Source organism: Anastrepha ludens, chromosome 3 (assembly GCF_028408465.1).
Source record: "Anastrepha ludens isolate Willacy chromosome 3, idAnaLude1.1, whole genome shotgun sequence".
Taxonomy (NCBI): Eukaryota; Metazoa; Arthropoda; class Insecta; order Diptera; family Tephritidae; genus Anastrepha; species Anastrepha ludens.
Window position 1 is genome coordinate 106,139,724 of NC_071499.1, and position 21,439 is coordinate 106,161,162.

Genomic DNA, 21,439 nt, shown 5'->3' on the forward strand with positions numbered 1-21,439 from the left:
TTGTTGCGCAATATGAACAAAAAGTTTTAATAGTGATCATACTGTCGTGCATTTGAAGAAACAGTGAGTACTATCCTCATATATGTAAGTAGCTAGCTTCGCGGAGCTTAATTAATAATATTGGGATATTTATTCATATCTTTTTTTAGTGAAAAGAATTCACCCATCTGGCTCTCAAAAAAGGAAGCTAAAAAACGCAAAGACTGAACAGGCCAAAAAGCTGTGTTTTTTTTAATAAATGTGTATTGGTTATGGAGAATTTAATTTATGATTTTTTTTGTTAAGAGAACGACTTTTTGGTATATTTCAGTTTATGTAACAAGGTAAGGTACTCTTTTTGTAAAACTGCCGTTATGGTTTCTTCAGTATTTTCTGGTATTTTGTTGCTTATTTTTACCATGAATACACCTCTTGACGCCCTATGCCCTACTAAAGATTGAGGACCGGAAGAAACGATTACACCTCTATGGTTTTAATTCGCATTTAGTATGTTCAAACGCTTTTTAAAATGTGTAGAAAGGTTTTCAATGTCAAAAGAGTTGAGAGCAGAAGATTTAATATTCTTGCATAACCTTGAAATCAGCAAAAAATTAAATTTGCACTTTCAAAATATCAAATTTTATAAGATCGGAGAAAATTTTTATAATCTTCTTTTCTTTAATAATATAGTTTTTTTTAACTAACAGTTTAAAATAAATAAAAGAAACAAACCCAAACTTAAAAATTTTCGCATTTTGGGTATAAAAAAGTACTTAATTTATTGCGAAGAGCAAATGGTAGGTAACACTGCAGAACTCAACTAATGTGACGTCACGCTCTCTCTACTGGGTGCAATCTTGTTTCTATCATTCTTGATGTGGGATAGTGCCAAATACAGAGCGAATTCATATAAGATGGTAGCAGTAGCACAAAAAAAACTACATATATTTTGTTTTTGTAATTTGGTGGTTTAAATGTCAAAATCAGCCGATTACTTTTCACGAATTTCAATCAGAATGTAAACAAAACAATTCACTTTGACATTCAAATCACCAAAATGAAAGGAGATAGCACAAATCAGTTGCTCTAGTGATACCACCTTATATGAATTCGCCTAATCAAATACCAAGCGTGAGAAATTCTGACCACTTTTTGAACAGAAGTACATATAATAGAATTTGCGCGGATATAATAAATTGGTCAAGTACTGTATTTCCAGCACTGTGCTTAATATGAGCGTAATTTTCATATTTATGTATATAAATATATATGTATGTAAGTATTTATTAAACTGCACACAGTCTCACTGCTGAACGGTTAATATACATATGTATTTACTTACTTATATTTCGGTTGGAATCAGCTCAAAAATCAACTGTATATTCAAATGCAATCGTAATCTGGTCAGTTGTGATAGGGACTGCGTCCGAGAAAGCGGTTATTGTGAAAGCATTTGACAAAGTATAAATAAATGCAACACTACAAAAATAATAATAAAATAACGTCTACAAAGATAAACAAAACTATTGCGAGGGTCTGAAGAATAGAATAAAGTATGGCTGGGAAACAGCTGAATGAGAAACTGGATGAATTGGAACAATGGTTCAAGGAAAATCCTAATTTACCGGAGGAAATTGGTATGTGCGCATACATGTACATACATATGTATGTATGTGTTGACAATTGTTTAAAAATAACTCTCAAAAAACATTAATGTTATGGCAATATTACAGTGAAAATAATTTTTTTACTGAACTTAGCTACTCTTCGTGGTGTTGTTTTAATGATGAGTTTGCAGTGAATTTTTAATTTAATAATTTTTTAACAACACAAGCCTATGAGAGTCACGTACAAGAATAGTTGGAGGTGTTTCTTATTTATTTATCCCTAATGAAATCAAGTGTGAGCTCTAAAATGATCCATAACTCCAGGATTTTTAGTACTTCTTAGGTCCATTGGCCAAATCAGTAATTTTTGTGAATTTTTTATAAATGATTTCTAAAAATAGTAATGAGTTTTCCTATTTGGGACATTTAACTATTTATAAAAAACTTTAAAGTCTAAGTGTATAATAAATAATAAATTATGTAAATAAATAACAAATATTAAATAAAAAACAATTTAAATAAATATTTAATAATATAAATAAATAATAATAAATAATAAATATTACAATAAATAGTGAATAATAAAAAAATAAATAATAAGTAATGAATAAAATAAGTAAATAATAAATAACAAATAATAATGAACAATAAATAATAATATAAATAAATAAAATAAATAATAAATATTGCAATAAATAACGAATAATAAAAAATGATAATATAAATAAATAAAAATATATAATAAATATTGTAATAAATAATGGATAATAAATAAATATAATAAATATTGTAATAAATAATGAATAATGAATAATTAATAATAAATATTTAATAACAAATAATAAAAAATGAATAATAAATAATAAGTAATATAAATAAACAATAAATAATAAATAATGAATAAAATAATTAATAATAAACAACATTAAATGGTTTCCTTAAGGAAATTTTTATAGACAATCTTTTCTAATAAGTTTTTAAATATTCTAATTCATATTATAATTTGCATGAATAAACCAACAACAACAACAAACCAAGGCTAGATCGGGAAATATTCCAACCTACAAAGTTAAAGGAACAGAGTACCCAATCATTGAAGGGAAGATCAGAGAGTAACCCAACCATTACACTGCGTTACAAAAACGAACTTTTTTTCTGTCCTATGAACCAAATATACTTTTTCGGAAAGGGGAGAAAAAATAAAAATACACGTGTATCGGCGATTTTCATGTACACGTCAGAGTTTTTTTTTCTAAATTTTCGGCATAACTTGAAGGAAAATTTTTAATGTAACATTTTTTAATTTTAATATAATAAAATTAATAAAAAAATTCGGGGTTTTATATCTCTATTGTAATGCGGAGTGAAATACCTTTCTTTTGATAACCACATCGGCATATCTCATGGAATTTTTTTTTTAATTTCGAACAGGTGGCAACCCTGTGAAACATTTGTCAGTGGCAACACCTTGGTGAAGAGTCTAGAAATGTGATACACTATCTGTGTGCCCAATTTCATTCAAATCCGTTAAGCTAAACATGAGATCGTGTGGCTATACAGATATGCACACAAGAATTGCTCGCTTAAAGTTATAAAATACAAAAAAAAAAAAATTGTGACGTGTACATGAGAATCGCCGATACACGCGTATTTTTATTTTTTATCCCCTTCCCGAAAAAGTATATTTGGTTCATAGGACAGAATGTGTGTAACGCGGTGTTATAGATCGGAGTGCAAAGTCTTGCATACTTTGTCATTTAAAATGGCAGCGGTCCCCCAAGGGTTAATTTGCTTTAAACATACAAATGTTTAAAGGTCATAAATTCAAGCATTTATAACTTAAAAAAATCATTGCAATTAACTATTTAATAATGGGTTTTACAGCCGAGAATGCTAATAAAATTTAAGAAAAAAATGTAATTTACACTTCTAATATAAACAATCACAAAAATTGCTATTTTGGTACATTTAACACAGAACTACTCTTAAACCTGCTCGACACACCACTTCTGCCAGATTCGTAATCAGTGCGCAAAAGTACTCGAGAATCAACCCCAGACTCTTCTTCTACAAAAAAAAAAAAAAACAAAACAAAGCAAAAATTTTACTTTTAAGCCTGTGCTATTTTGAAAATATGTTTTATTTATTTATATGAAGCTATACGTAAGCCGAACTTAATCATGCGTTGAAATATGGGCATATACCTATAGTAGTATGTATGTAGATAATTAGGCTTATCAACAGCATCAACTAAGTAGCGCTCTAAATTTGTATGTATGTACACACATGTATGTATATAACTGTTTTCAAAATCACACGCAAAAAATATGTACACATGTACAAGTAATAAATATAATCAAGATACGCGTTTATCAATGTTATAAATGTACATTAAGGTGCTCAACAAAAAAGTTGCTGAAATATTTCCGAAAAATATTAAGATTTACGTGAGCGGGACTCACTTGAAAATATCTAAAACAAAAACGAGTTTTTTATAAATAAAATTTATTTCAAAAAATGTTTATATTTTCGAAAAGTCAACTCAGCTGATAGAAGAGTTCATACATAAAATGTCGATGTAGATACATAAAAATATTTGAAAATTTCATCAGCGGAATGAAAATAATGAGATATTATTGTAGTTTGGGGACAAAGAAATCCATTATTTTTCCGTAAAGTTTTTGCGCAACTGGTTTAAAACTGTTTTATGGTCGATCTTTAGCTCCTGGGCGATGCTTCGACTACTAACATATCGGTCAACTCCGATTATTTCTGTGTTTTTATCGACATTATCGATATTTTCTTTAACATCAAAAATGCCTCAACGGCGACGAAACCAAAATTGCACGTAATTAGCTGTTACACCATTCAAAATCCCAATGGTTTGGCTTGCAATTTCGCAATTTATTAAAGAAAAACTGTTAAATGTACCGCATTTTCTGTTTGTTTATTTTCATTCTTAACACCCTGTAACTCACAACCTAATGGAACAAACAAAAAACAGCAAAAGAATTTTTTGTGTGAAATGTCGTCTTAACAACTAGCATAAGCTTTAAATTGTTTGTTAGATACTTTACGAGATATCAGCCACCTACCGAGAAAATAATGTATTTCTTTTTCCAGCTAATGTATTATAAATCTTACTATTTTCCGAAATATAACGTTTTTGTGAAAGCCTTAAACTAGAATAAATTTTATAATTCCGCGATTTATTTTCATATGGAAAGTGGCACACCCTAATGTACATGAAATTATTACATACAAACATTCAATTAATATACTATATTATGATTTTTGCTAGTTGGGACACATAAATACACTACACGAATGGTTTTAACAAACTTTTTTTGCAAACTTTTATAAATGGCACTAAATATAAGTCTTCACATACATATACATTTATAGAACTCTTCAATAAAAATTTCCTCATTTTGTAGTGGCATAAATAGAACAAAATGTCCCGTTCAAAGTTTAGTGTATAATTTTAATTAAATGATTTATTTCAAATGCATCCCGTAACCTAGTTTAAGTTTATCGCCTCATTTCATTAATCACACGTAAAAAATTAGTGGTCTCCAAGCCGAGTTCTTTAGAGCATTACAACTCGGTATTCAGTAGCTCGAGTAACTTTCCAAATCTAGCTGCCCAAATGTGAAAAACTAAATGAAACACACTAATATTAAGTATTTTTTAGTAAACTTTCGTGCTATAAATAAAATTTTATAGTTCCAAAATATACTTAAACATTCTGACAAGATTTGACACTTTATTCATTTATTAATATTAATTAATTATTTTTTATAAAAACTTTGTACAAGATGTATAAAAAAAATTAGAGAAATTTTAATCAAATTTTCATCAAATTTTCAAAACTTTTAGAAAAGTTGTGTACGAAGAGTTTTATAGCTCATTAAATTCTAGTTAAATTAAAAACTTTTTAAAAATAAATAAATAATTGACGCGCACACTTCTGTTAGGTGTTTGGCCGCCTATTTGAGGCGTGTGTCTTGTTGTTGTTTCACAAATGGAGCGACCTACATAGTGTTTTATGAGGAGCTTTTTCATGGCAGAAATACACTCGGAGGTTTCGCCAAAAAACTACTAATATTGATTTTATTAAATTTTTATTATTTCACTTTTCGAATAGACGTAAACATACTTGTAGTATAGAACGTAAACAAGCTCAGGGTTGCTCGAAGAAAAAATGTAATGGCTCAAAGATGTCTGATGAACAACTTTCTTGAAAGGCGTTCAAAAATCGATACGTATAAAAAGATTTATAACACACTCCCACAGAAAACAATATAACGGAGTCATATCATCACCATCACAATTCGCTATAACTTTGTTGATTTTAGATTTTTGATTTGCGGAAGGATTTAGACCACAATTTACGATTATTTACCAAAGTATAGAAACTGTGCAGAAATGCTCTCAAAAGACAAAACTAATGAAGAATATATGTATTTCAAACTTGATTTGGAGTTCTAATTTCAGCATTTTCTACTTATTTCTTACAGTGTAATATACTTACGTATATGTATGTATAGCTAACAAGATTTTTAGTGGGGAAGAAAGTACTTTCTTTCTAGGAAAATCAATCAATCATATAAGTTTCAAGGTAGTTACTAATTTGAAGGGATTTTTCCCCGAATTTCGATAATGGTGCCGTATTGAGGCGCCGGAAACACTACTGAGTCTTCTAGTCATAATATTTATATTCAAGATTTTAATTAGCACTAAAAGAATGGTACAGAACAAAATAGAGAATGACTTTCTGTAATAGTTCTCTTATATACAGCAACAAAAAGAAAAATGAGGAATGATCCAACATCTGATATGGTACACTGTTGTATTTACAGTTACAACAAATAGGCGACAAAAGGTAGAGCGACGAAACTGTTAGCGACGAGAGTATATGTATGTAAAAGTGCAGGCCCATGCAGGCTGGCTTTGTGTGCTTGGCTTCGATAACTGTCAAAAATGAATAGGACAATACTGAAATAAATGATATGAGACCAGTAGTGCGATTCCTTAACACATTTTAACGATATTCCCATTGTTATCCTTCCTTAACCACAAGTTTAACGATTTCGCTATTCGGTAATCCATCATAATGAAATAAGACAAAATCAACTGTTTGGTTAACATGTCGAATGTTGTTGTGGTTAAATTAAACGAGAAAACAAGAATTAGTAGTTTGAGTTAAATATACAATACAAAAACTTATTAAAACTAGGCGAATATGTTTTCGAGCATTTGGCTTATGACTTACCGCGTCGAGAGGAGGTAGTGGGCTCTTAAACAGTGAACCCAAGTTTGCTCCGGGATGTGGACAATCCTTTCCATTGGCTACAGGGAAGTTGCAATAACTATTCCGGTTAACTCCAAACTTGATTGAGGACCTAATTTCTCAGCTTGACTGTAATCTTCGAGGTTCCAGAATAACAGATATTTTGACTGAAAAACAGGTAATCTTGTAACCTTCAAGCTAATTCTAAATTCTGTCTTTACATTACTAGGTTTTAGCTGTACTGCCTGTAGTTGTGCAGTGCGGAATATCCATGAGCCAGTCGTCCGTTAGCCGTAGCATACATCGCGTAACAGTTGCAATCAACCGCTCCATGTTTTTCGTTAGGGTAAGGTTTCCTGTGACCCAAGTGGAGCGGCAAGCGGCAAAAGAAATTTTTGATCGAATTGCTTGGCTGTGGCGCGGCTTGTTATTCTTTTTCGTATTATTCGCTCATTTTGATATTAAAATTGAATCAGTATGAATAAAAAAAAGAAGACAGCTGTTTGTAAATTGCAAAATCGTTAGTGCAAATACTGCAGACAAAAATGACAATCGTTAAAAGTTAGTGAATCGCTCTATAGCTTTGCTCGAAGTACGGCGAAGCTTCAATAGCTCAATGCTCTATTTCCAGCGCTTTTGACATTAGGAATTGAACACCACTGTCTTTCTCTAATTTCATTTGGCACATACTATACCTACATATGTACATATCCTATAACTCACGCACACAAAACTTTTGCTGCTAGCGTGTTTGCGCTGTTCCCGCACAGCTGCGCTCGAAACCATAAATATGTATATATGTAACCCCTACAAGACAGCTGACTATCATATTAGCTCTCATATTATCATCATCGCTATCATCATCCAACTACACAATTTTGTTCTAGCCATAGGAAAGTTCTGATAGTTTCCCCTTGCCAGTGTGATATTCTATCTCTCTTTTACCAATAGCAATTTCTTATAACTGAAAAATATATCTACTATGCTCTAAAACTACTCATTTTCGTCATCAAAAAGTAATCAGCACAAACTCCTCAATAACTCCTCATTAAAAAGTAATCAGGCTGATGAGTTTCGTTAAATTGTTTTATTTAGAAATTATAAAATTTATATTTTTCATTGAGATTCGAACTCACGAATTTTGAATATTTTTTTGTTTACATTAAAAAGCTTGTACACACCAATTCGGTGTTTCATCCACTGAGATTCGAACTCACAAATTTTCAAGTCTTAACCAAGCATCTACTCGCTCGGCTATAACAAGTATTAAAAAAAAATAGCTAAATCTCACACTAGAACTGTTTTCAGAGCAGCCACATTATTTCGTTAAAATTAATCAACTCTGATGCCTTGGCGTTTAAAGTACAGTAGATATATTTTTCACTTATATAAAATTGCTATTGGTAAAAGAGAGATAGAAGTCACACTGAACAGGGGAAAAGAATATCAAATGAAATATTTGATTTCCCCATTAAAAAATATTGTATATGCTATTCTGATAATGAGCATGTATTAGAGACTAATAAAATACTTGTAAATGTGTTGGAATTTTTGTCACAAGTGCTCAGCTCTGTCTTGTAGGGGAGAGTGCATGTTAGTGAAAATGGACAAGAATCATAGGTGGGCACTTTGCAGTAACAGTAAAAATGCAGTAAATATAATATTTTACTGATATTGCAATTTAATTTTCATTACCAGTAAACTTTTACTGATTACTGAAAAAAATTTGCAGTAAAAATATTTTTTTACTGATTACTGAAAAAAATTTGCAGTAAAAATATTTTTTTACTGATTACTGAAAAAAAATTGCAGTAAAAATATTTTTTTACTGATTACTGAAAAAAAATTGCAGTAAAAATATTTTTTTACTGATTACTGAAAAAAATTCCAGTAAAAATATTTTTTTACTGATTACTGAAAAAAATTGCAGTAAAAATACTGTTAATATAATTTGATTTGCTATTAGCTATTAGCCTTTCTTAACGCAAGCATTTCAAAATTTGCATCGCTGAGTTTTTGCCTTCTGGACCGATTTACAATTCCAGCGAATGAAAACAACCGTTCTACAGGTGCAGATGACGGTAATGGGGTATTATATAATATTTTAAAAATACGTTTTTAATAGCCTGATACTTATTTAGGCAACTTGTTGTTTCTTCTCGTTCGGCCAGGTATAAGAGCGTTTCTTGAAGATAATTTTCCGAGTCAGTGGAACCACATTGTATGCTAATATCTATTTAAGTAAATATATGCATAAAGCAAATATTTAATTGAAAACCAAGTGTAAAAAGTTTACCATTACTTTCATCCCCGAAGTCAAACAATGTTTTTTGAGGTGGTTGAGGAAGAATACGAGTTTTGGCACAGGCTACTTTTCCATACTTGACCACATAAGTGTTGAACAATTTTTAACTTCCTCTTCTGTTTGCGTTTTAGCTGTTTCTAAAAGAGCTTTCACAAATCGCAACTTAATGTCAGGGACAGAAATAGCGGCCATATACAGTAAATATTATACTGATAATGCAAATCAAATTATATTAACAGTATTTTTACTGCAATTTTTTTCAGTTATCAGTAAAAAAATATTTTTACGGCAAACTTTTTTCAGTAATCAGTAAAAAATATTTTTACTGCAAATTTTTTTCAGTAATCAGTAAAAGTTTACTGGTAATGCAAATTAAACTTCAGTAATCAGTAAAATTTTACTGATTACTGCTATTTGTAATGCAGTAAATTTATAATGCAGTGTGCCCACCTATGACAAGAATGATCGAAAAAAGATTGTGTCCATCAGAGAGTACGTGACGTCACGTTTTTCCAAGTTGTGCAGTATTGCCAACCATTTGCTCTTCGCACTAAATTTAGTGCTTTTTTATGACGAAAATGCGAAAATTTTGAAGTTTCGTGTTTGTTTCTTTTTTTTTTTGAATTTAAAGCTACCGAAACTTTAAGTTAAAAAAACTGTATTATTATATAAAAGAAGGTTAAAAAATGCCACTCTGAGAAGATTTTAGTGCTAATGAAAATTGGTTGTTAAAAGTTAAGTTAAAAAAACTGTATTATTATATAAAAGAAGGTTAAAAAATGCCACTCTGAGAAGATTTTAGTGCTAATGAAAATTGGTTGGTTCTTATCAGGCCCGGGCGCAGACCCTCAGATTTAGGGGGGGGTTCCAACTTTTGTTGCAGTGCTATTTTTTTTTTCATATCGATTCATATCAAAAAAACTTTTAAAACTTCGTCTGAGGGGGTTTGAACCCTGCAAAACCTTTCACACATTTTAAAAGGCGTTTGAATTTACTGAATGCGGATTAAAACCATAGAGGTATATTCGTTTCTTCCGGTCCTAAATCCTTAGTGGGACATAGGGCATTAAGAGGTGCTTTTAAAGTAAAAATAAGCAAAAAAAATACCAGAAAATACTAAAGAAACCACAATGACATTTTTACAAAAAGAGTACCTTATCTAGTTACATAACCTCAAATATAGCAAAGAAGTCGTTCCCTTAACAAAAGAGTTTCGTTTAACAAAAAACAAAACTCATAAATTAAATTGTACATAACCGTAACACATTTAATTAAAACACCGCACATTTTAAAGATAATTTGTCATGCATACAAAATTCTTTAAGTGATTCAATAAAAATTTGGTGTTTTATTTTCTTTAAATGGGCATTTTAGTGCGTTTTTATATCCAAAGCTAGGCAACACTGCAGTAGCGAGAGAGAGATTTGACTGCCGAAAGCAGAAGAACTCCAACAACAACTGCAATCGCGGGCAATGCCACCAGATGTTAAAAAAAAGTAAAGCTAAATAAAACTGGGTGAATTATTTAACTAATTATTAAAAAATGTATATTTTACAAAATTATAAACATTACATTTTAATAAGAACAGGCTAGAAAAATGTCATGAAGAAAGAACTAAAACTCCGAGATTAAATAACAAAAAAAAATGCTAAAGCAAGTTTCGAAAATAGTAATCTGGCCATAGTGGAGCTGAAAAGACGTAACTCGTGGTCGAATCCGCTGAGAGCAAAGTAACGGGACCACGATAGGCGCCATCTCATTATTCTTTCCATCATGGGGAATGGACATAGCGAAAACAAAAACTTGCGTGGGCATGAGTGGCGATGTTATTTTTTTTGCTAGAGTGGCAAAACAAACATGAAAGTGTATTTGGATTGAAAAAAGTTAAGCGAGGTGAAGGACTCATTTTGGCATTCATGGAGGGGAATCGAAATGTCGAGTGTGGAGGAGAGCATGCTGATTTTGACGTGATGGAATTCAAAAAGCAAAAACAAAATACACATATATTTTTACTTATATGCGGATGCCATCAGTTGTAATAAATTAGACTTGGAAAAATCGTGTGCCCAATCTATACCTCAAATACGCCATTCCATCGGCTCCAAATTGGGTTTCATCGGAGAATTTGAAATCTCTGAAATCATATCCTCTCCAAACGCTTTTTGTGCTCTTGCAACCTAAGTTGGTTTTTTGAACAAATCAGCCAATCGGCTTCAGTCTTCGTCGAACTGTTCGTGTACTTAATTCTGCTGTTGCTTCTAATATTCGGAACCGATCGCGCAAATACATTAGAAAATTAATGAACACTTTTATAGAACATTTTAACCCTTTAACTCATCAAAAGATGGGTATTTTTTGTCTCTTTTTCAAAAAAGGATAAAAATAAACAAGAAATGAAGTGGGCTAAAATGTATTATAAAAGTATTTGTCATAGAATCCTACTAAAAGTACATATACGAGTATCATATTAATACACTCAAGCCCAAAACTCAACTTAAACGCCAGAAATAAGACAGAACAGGAGATGTGTACTGTAACTCGCATTTATTGAAATTATTCTATTTTTAACACACTTTTATTAGGTCGGGTTGTATGTATGTATGTATGTATGTAACGGAATCTTTGAGCTTAATTTTCACTGGCTTCTAAAACTCTGATTGACTTGGAATTTTGCACACCTATCAAGGACCGATGACAATGCAATAATTTGATAAAAGTTTATCATCATCCTTATTTGGATTTCCAGGATTAATATTTTCGTTTTTTTACCTGTGGGCAAAAAGTAAGGTGAATTTGGTTGTAAAATGAAAAATCTTTATTTATTCTTGTAAATCAATTTCATCCCCTATCGAAAACAATCCCCTCTCGATGAAATACACTTATGCCAACGATTTTTCCAATCCCCGAAACATGCCAAATAGTCCATTTCCGGTATAGCCATCAGCACCTTCTTCGATTCAGCTTTTATCTCCTCAATCGAGTCGAAATGCGTTCCCGGGAGTGGTGTCTTGAGTTTTGGGAATAGCCAGAAGTCACACGGAGCCAAATCAGGCGAATACGGTGGTTGCGGAACGATATACGTGGAATTTTTGGCGAAATGGTCACGAAGAACGAGTGCAGTGTGAGACGGTGCATTATCGTGATGCAAAAACCAAGAGTTGTTGGCCCATAATTCTGGTCTTTTTAGATGAATTGCTTCACGTAAACGACGCATAACGCTCAAATAATATTCCTTATTAACAGTTTGGCCAGGTGGAAGGAATTCATAGTGCACCACACCACGAAAATCGAAAAAAACTGGAGTGAGGTAGCCGTTTCTCAGGCTCCCTCCACGAAATAAGTTCTTCATCCCGATTACTTCTTTATCACGGCCGATAACTCATAGCTTTAGACTCCCAGTCGATAAGAAAGGAATTAAATATAACACGAATATATCGAATCATTAATTCACTGACTGCAATGATAACAATAATTTTCATTCATAATAAAAAATAGTTAAAAAAAAACTATAAAACACGCTTTTTTGCTAATCGAACTAAAAAGTAGAAAATAAAAAATAACCCTCTGTACATAGGTAGTTGCCAATAGAATGATGGTAATATTTAATATACTATATCAAGCATCCCACGCTTTTAACTCTAATTTGAATTATTCTATTTGTATCTTAATTTTTGTTATAATTCTGTTCTGAGGTAGTTGACTATGACTGATCGTTCGATTTGCTATTACTTCATTATAGGTCTCTTTGTCATTAAAATTTATTTTTTACTTTTTAGTTCGATTGGCAATAAAAGCTTGTTTTTTAGTTTTTTAAACTATTTTTTATTTAATTCATCATCATCATTTGGCGCTACAGCTTCTGTTAGCTTTGAGCTGCTGCACAAAATGTCTCCATTTGACCGGCTCCTATTTTTTAATTACACACTAACGGAAGATATCCTTAAGAAGATAAGTATACATTTTTAATCGTTTTGTACTAAATGACTAAATGACTTATGAATAAAGACTACTGCCTAGCAGTATGCGCAGTTGCTCCATCTTGTTGAAACCACAAATTAGGATACTACTCCGCCATTGGCCGCAAAAAGTTTTCAATCAATGTTCTGAAAGAAGCTCCTGAAATCGATTTCGGTGTTTCATCCTCATTTTCGAAGAAATATGGGCCGATAACTCTAGTGGTCATAACACCGCACCAAACAGTACATTTAGATGAGTGCAAATGATGTTGATGTGTTGCCCTTGGATTTTCAGAGCCCCACAATCTACAGTTTTGTTTGTTGACATAACCGTTTAAATGGAAATGCGCTTCATCCGACATCAAAACATTATTTAAAAAATCAATGTGTGTGACTAATTCTGTAAGAATAGAACAACTCGATAATTTTAACGCGTTGTGTTGTACTGTAGGGTACCATAAAAAATTTCCAACAATTCAATTATAACCTACAAAAAGAGAAAAATAAATATGTAAAAAAATAAAAAAGTTATTTGTGCCAAACATTAGTAGGTCTTATTTGGCCCACCCTGTAGATGATCAACTTTTTCGCGCTTAACTCAAAATCCTTAATTAAAAAGCGCGTTATCCCATACAAAATTTCTCTCCCAAAATCTGAGAATATAAAATAATCCTAGATAATAATGATACTTTTTGACATACAACCCTGTGTTTTCTGTGTTATCGATAATTATTAATATATTACGAATGTAAGGAGAAACATCAATATAAAAACTAAATAAAATGGATGCCGGCAAAGAAAACAGGTCTGTAAACATAATTCTAATGAAATGTTTGTTAAATATTATTAATTATGGATTAATTTTACAGAAAAAAGAGTGTGTCCATAAACGTTTTGTCCTCTTATTACTCATTATAAAATGTAATATTGAATGTCCCATGCCCATTGCTGCCATAATTTTTCATAATAATTTCTATGAAGAAAACCCTCTTAAAGCAGTATTGACAGCTGATTGTCAATTTTGCAGGTAATCTGCCATTTGTAAACAGGTAGATGAATTTGGTGGATTTATAGGTGATTAATGCATATGTAAACGTATTATTAGATCGCTTCATTGCCCCGGAACAACGACTGATGAAGCAAGTGCGTGAGCAATAGGGCTCTCAGAACGAGTCCTTTACGTTCGGTGCGGCAACGTATTTTGACATACGAGATGTGTTAAACATACCGTGGTGCCCTTTCATTGTGCCGCATATAAACAAAAAAAATAGATGTTCTTGTCGTGAATGCAAATATTATATTTCATTGTGTATAAACAGGTTTTTGTTGGTTGTGAAATATATTACAAATTAAGTGAAATGAAAAGGGTTTTAATAGAATTTACTGTAGTCGTAGACGGTGTGCGCGACCATAAATTCTTGCTTATAAGCAGGGTTAGGATTTAAAGGCAGCAAACATTTGAAAATAGGAAAAATGAGTTTTCAAAAACGGCAAAAAAAGGCATTTGTTTTTCAATTTTTTAAATTATCACGAAGCATTGATTTGAATGAACTAAAGCTCCTCTCGACATCCACAGAGACTAATGGTGCCCAATTCAAAAACTCCACCTCGGTTGTGGTTATATTTTCTGGCCATGCTACCGACTTTTCACCATTCAGAATCACGGCAAATTTTTTTATCACTTGCAGACCTTGATTCTCTTGAAATACCATGTTAAATTTTTCCAATATTGCTGTAGCTACTGGCCCTCTGGTCTGTTTTAAATTGTTTTCTATATTTTGCAGTGCATCCAATATATTATTTATTGGCTCGCCTAAATATTTATTATTAAATTACCAATCATAGTATATACTAGCCTAATCCATTACTAATTCGTAGACCGCGCATTTTTCAACTCAATATTTATTAGTGCCGTTTTCACCATCAGATCACCGAACGATTTCTGTCAAATAAAGTGCCAGTTAGCGTTAACTGAAGATGGTGGAAACGGTCGTTATGTAATTTCGTTTTAATTTCAATATTAAAAGTAGAAAATCGGTATAAATCTACGTTGTAAAATCCAACTTTTAAGTCATTTAAAATCGTCCTGAAATAAAAATGTGTTCCGCACTTGAAAATATTGAAATTAAAACGAGTTTATATAAATAGTCCGTAAGACAATGCATGATGAACAAGTTAATAGCGGATTGAACTAGTATATAAATGTATGTAAATATGTTTAGGTGTAAATGTAACCTCTTTTCTGAAGAATTTTGAATGAATTTCTCTCGCCTACTATAAACCCAAAGTTAGCCTGAATATAAGCCAAGTCCTCTCGAATTCCCTTGTTTGCAAACAATTTCTTTGCAAAAATAACGCAAGCCGCATCGTCGTTGAGACCATCAACAATATCTTTGATTGCCGTAAAGGACCGACAATGACATTGCAAACTAATCGCCTGCTTTGTCCGTAGTCTCATCAATTGACACAAAAATGCTGCTGTTTCCAATATGCGACCGTATTTCTTCCAAAACATTTTCATAAATTTCTTTTAAATACTGCTTCCGCATAGTCGATTGATCAGGAACTTTTTTCTGGACATATTTTTCCATAAACGATCTAAACTCTTTATGATTGGCTTTTATTAAAGGTATATCGCAGGCTACCATCATTTGAAGATGTTGTTGAATATGATGTTTTTTGTTGTGATTTACTTTTATTCCACAGCATGAACAAATTAGTATCTTTCCGTCAGTCGAAAGTATATCTTTCCCAAATTATTTTATATAGCCGCGGCTTTTCACGGAATTATAAGAATGTGCCTTAGGCATTTTAAATTATCGTAAATATTTAATTCACAAAGAAAATTAAAGCACGAATTTGAAAATGTCAAGTCTTATCTACAAAAAAAAAGAAGCTCATCATATCGCAAGCTGAAGAAGAAGTTGTAAAACAAAAAAGCTGTGCCAAATCCAAAGTACTTTGTCAGGCTTTAAATATAAAAAGGCAAGAAAAAGGCAAAGCACCTAGAAAAGGCGATAAAATCAAAAAAGGCACAAAAAAGGCAAAATAAAAATTTATATTTTGTATAAAAAAGATGTCAAATGCGTAATTCTTGATTTCGTTAACAGATAGGATCATGCAGACAAAATAGGTAAATGCCTTAAAATCCTAACCCTGCTTATAAGTATTGAAAAGTAAAAATTTTACAAAGTTTTTTTTGTGTGCTCATTCAACAATTTTTCTTTGTCTAATCGGTCAATTAGGAGATAAACTTCGGAGGAAAAAATTCGAAAAATCATATCTGTGAAAAATTATGTGAGTGTGATTTTTAAGTTGAATGACATAAAACCTATTTGGGAAACAGAAAAAAATTTCGATTTTGTAAACTGGTGTATTGCTAATGTCTGCATACATTATTAAAACACGTTTACGCGTATTGCTGCGACAGCTGGTACTTAGTTGCATTTATTTGCGAGGGGCTTGCGTGTTTTTACAAGCAAACTATTAATATTGAAGTGTTTTTAATATTCGCGATTTTCTGCTCAGTGCAATGCACTGGAATACATATTTATGTAAATATGTATGGTATATGGATGTGCATGCGTGTATATTCGATCAGCGGTTTAATCGCGGAAATAATATAATATAAACTCACGTAAGCTCGCCACAAAAGAGGGATTGATAACAATGTCAGTAGCAGATAACAATGTTGACAGCACTTGCTTTCAACTGGTTAATAAATAGTATTACACGTTTTTTTTACTATTAGAAACAACAATGTGTCAGAACTGAAGAGGTTCGATTAAATTTCTTTAATTGATTGGAAACTGCCCATCATAAATGTGTCTGTTAATGCTAATTTTAAAATCATTTATTTATTTTTTTATATTGGGTTGGGGAAAAAGTAATGTCGTATTTTGTCAATTGAGCGCGACATTTAAACATATTATGCGTTGTACTTATTGCATTGGATCACAATAAACGGCGATTTGAAGACGACAATCTGTACTACAAGTGTCTCTTTGACAGTGTTGTAATCGTACGTTTCTGGCTTAAGTTATAGCGCGACAAAGATGGAGTCCACCAAGCAAGAAATTCGTCATATTTTACGTTTTTACTACCTTAGAGGTAAAAATGCAACCAAGGCGGCGGCAAAAATTTGCGAAGTTTATGGGCCTGATACTGTAACGATTCGCACACCACAGCATTGGTTCGATCGATTTCGTTCTGGTGTAGTAGATGTCGAAGATGCTCCCCGTACTGGTAGGCCAATCGTCGTAGAGACGTTGAAATTATCCAAAGAAACCGGCATGTGAGCATTCGCTCGATTAGTCAGGAACTAGGTGTAGACCACAAAACTGTTTGGAACCATTTGCAGAAGATTGGATTCCAAAAAAAGCTGGATGTTTGGGTGCCACACGTGTTGATGCAAAAAAATCTCTTGGACCGAATCAACGCTTGCGATTCTCTGCTAAAACGGAACGAACCTGACCCATTTTTGAAGCGGATGGTGACTGGCGATGAAAAGTGGATCGCGTACGACAACGCCAAGCGAAAAAGATCGGATAAAAAGGGGGGGATAATGAAGTTGCCTTCTAAATGGCAACAAGTTTGCGAACAAAACAGGGCATATTTGACTTGAATCGGATAATTCTAAGTACGTTAAATAAAGCGTATTGTATAAAGCGTAAAGGATTGTGGGTGCGCAATGAAGTTACGCAGAGTTCCCAAATTTCCCAAACCAACTTTAAGCTGCGATTAGTGGTGCCGTACCTTAGCCATAACCGTAACCACAGCAATCAGCTGTTCTGATCAAACATATGGGCATCACTGTAAACGAATATAGGTGCCGCACACTAACGCCGTAACCATAACCGTAGCCGTATGTATCTATTGAGCTTTGGTTTCCCGCCGAATCCGTAATACTACATTTGTTTTGATATTTGCGATAAAAATTTGAATATTCAAACCGAACGACGGAAAATTAATTGACTTAGTGGAAAATTATCCCTGTTTTTATGACAAAATGCAAAAGTTGTCACTAATTCTACTCCAATATCAGCTGTTTATGGTTACGCCATGACTAATCGGCAAATACTGTAATGTTGCAGCTTTAGATATGCATAGTGCTCCATCTAACATTTTGAATTTAATTTAATTCGAGTATAAATAAAAGACGTTCGAATGAAAGAGTAAACTTTACCATTTAACATGTAATATCATTCCAATAACTTTAATGCCTAGCTTTACAGCAGCCCGTTCTGTCAAAACAATTTGACAGTTTGCGACTTTTGGCACTTATCTCAACAACGCAACTTCAATTAATGTCTCAAGTTTGAATTATCTCTGGATGTTTGTCGTTACAGATATCCTTAACGGCGTCCCACAATAATCGTAGATTCTAGGTGACCAGTTGACATCACCGTTTCGACTGATCAATCCATATTCGATTCTAATATTTCCCAACTTTGTCAAACGTAAAGCGATCCATTTTGTAAATATCTAACCATATAACGCAAAACGGGTGTTATTTTAATTGTCAAAGGCAATAAAATTGATAGCTCAAATTATAAACATAACAAGGAAGGCGAGATTGTGAATCAATATGGGGCTCTGAAAATATGTAGGAGTACATCAACCTCACGACCGCCGGACTATAATTCCTTTCCAGGTTTTCCAAGCACGCAGAGATATTTCTCAAAGGAAATTTAAAGTTAAATGAATGTAATTTTCTAGTCTAGTCTAAGTTCGTAGTTCTTATCAGTAAATTATATTAATGGCATTTCATTAACTATATAAATACGAAATATTAAATATTATTATAAAATTAAATATTATTAATTATAAATATTATATTTTTAGATCGTGTTCTCTTGCGCCGCTTTTTCAAATGTATGTACTTCAATATGGAGGATACCAAAAAACTCATTGAATTAAATTTTTCATTGCGAAACAAAAATCCACAATTATTTCTCGATCGGGATCCTGAGGAGGATGCAGTTAAAGCAGTGCGAGAAGCAACGTAAGTAAATTTTATGCAAAGAAGTTGCATTCTGTCAAATACCAAATTCAAAAAAATTTAGCATGTAATTAAATAGAGGAAATTTATATTATTTTACAATATCAGAACTTAAAATAGCCCATATAAGCCTGGAAGTATATCATACCATATACCACTTTTGTAGAACCAATTTGCAGTCCATTACGTACCATTTGTTTTATAGTAGGTCAAAGTTTACAAATTTTAGTTATCAGTTAGCAATTTTTATATTACGCGTATGAAGCTTTAAAAGTCGATTCCTGATAGAACCGTTAAGGGAGCCCCGTTTTTGAGAAGAAGCTCTGCCAAGAATCCAACTTCACACTGCTTGCATCAGCAGTAAAACAGCTCATGACATCAACGTCAAAATTGTTCTAATGACAGTTCAATATATTGTTTATAAGCCATCAAAAGCATTTGCGTCTCAGTTTTGTTGAATTTTTTTTTTGTGATGGAATTCAAAGGTAATAGTGTAATTGCGTTATATTTGGCTGGAAAATCACAACCAGCCATTGTACGTGAGCTCATTCACCTCAAAGTGAAGCATTGCAAAACGCTATGGAGGTGGACCAAAAAAAAAACCGCAACAACGCCAGAAATGGTTCGGAAAGTGAAGGCACGACTTGAACGAAATCCACGTCGAAGTGGAAGAAAAATGGCCAAAGAACTGTAAATATCACAAGACAGCATTCGACGCATATTGAAAAATGTGCTCAAGGTCAAGGCTTACAAGTTCCAAAAAGGACACGATCCTTCACCCCAGCAAAAAACAGTTCGGTGCGCAAGAGGAAAGGAGTTGTTGCGCTTGCACGAACGTGGCGAATTTCCTAACATTGTGATTTCTGATGAAAAAAATTTTCCAATTGAGCAGTTCATAAATACTCAAAACGATCGTGTTTACTTGACCGAACGCTCATATGAGAATTTGAGCCTACGTATGGCCACTCGCAGCAATTTCCGATCACAAGTAATGGTTTGGGCCGCAGTGACCGCTGATGGACGCTCTCCAATCGTTTTTATCGAGCCTGGTGTCAAAGTGAATGCGACTTGACTTATTATTGGGAAAATGTTTTAGAAGCTGCTTTAGAGCCGTGAACACGCAAACATTTCGGTCGTAGACCATGGACGTTCCAACAGGACTCGACACCGTCTCATAAAGCTCGTGTGAACCAAGAATGGTTAAAAAATCATGTTCCATACTTCATTTCGTCCACATAATGGCTTACGAATTCGCCAGACGCAAATCCGATGGACTGGTCCATTTTGGAGAGCAAGGTGAGGAATAAAAAATATGCCAGTATGGATACGCTGAAAAAAGCGATTATACGAGAATGGGCCAAAATACCTCAAGATCACATTCGTGCAGCATGCAACACATTTTTTGACCGTTTGAAGGCTATAGTCAAGGCAAAAGGTCCATCATTTTTGAACAATTTTGTCTTTGAAATCAATAAAAACTAATTTCACACAAAAAAGTTGTGGTGTTTTGAATAGGTAACACTTCATATCGTTCACTCTAAACACTGGAATATAATAATGGGCACGCAGAAGTTGCTTTTAAACTAGTGTCATATTCCCGATCTTTAAGAAAGATAATAAGGACGAAGTTTCGAACTACAGAGGTATATTATTCATGAATCGCATTGCTAAAATCGTGATGGGCATACTAAACGAGCGACTTACAAATTAATTAGAGAGTAGAAGATTAATCACGGAATACTAAGCAGCATTTCGGAAAAAGTACTGCACGAAACATTTACAACTGGACATCAATCATTTTTGTAGACTTCAAAGTTTTTGTAAACTTCAAAGCAGCTTTTTACACTGTTCCAAGACATCTTTTAATTTATAAATTGCATAGCTTGTGCATTTCAACTAAAATGGTTAATGTCATCATTCTAAGAATACAGATCTGGAACAAAAGCAGCGAGGCAAAACGTAGGTAATAGAAACGCTACATGGCGATAAATCAATTTCATCCCCTTCAAAATAATCCGCTCTCGATGAAATACACTTATGCCAACGATTTTTCCAATCCCCGAAACATGCCAAATAGTCCATTTCCGTCATAGCCATCAGCACCTTCTTCGATTCAGCTTTTATCTCCTCAATCGATTCGAAACGCGTTCCCCGGAGTGGTCTCTTGAGTTTTGGGAATAGCCAGAAGTCACACGGAGCCAAATCAGGCGAATACGGTGGTTGCGGAACGATATGCGTGGAATTTTTGGCGAAATGGTCACGAAGAACGAGTGCAGTGTGAGACGGTGCATTATCGT

The 21,439-nt window shown here is 32.9% G+C and overlaps 1 protein-coding gene across 2 annotated transcripts in view; it reads left to right on the forward strand.

Moving 5' to 3' along the window:
• The first annotated feature begins 1,350 nt into the window (after positions 1 to 1,350).
• LOC128858703 (alpha-tocopherol transfer protein-like) overlaps positions 1,351 to 21,439 on the forward strand; it is a 34,782-nt gene continuing 14,693 nt past the window's right edge. Inside the window, exons 1-3 of one of the 2 annotated variants that reach the window (XM_054095178.1) lie at positions 1,351 to 1,440; positions 1,493 to 1,616; positions 18,986 to 19,145. In XM_054095178.1, coding sequence (XP_053951153.1) covers positions 1,535 to 1,616; positions 18,986 to 19,145 — 242 coding nt within the window. In that variant the 5' untranslated portion in view covers positions 1,351 to 1,440; positions 1,493 to 1,534. Of the gene's footprint in view, positions 1,617 to 18,985; positions 19,146 to 21,439 lie in introns of both variants that reach the window. The other variant, XM_054095177.1, reaches the window with a different exon arrangement.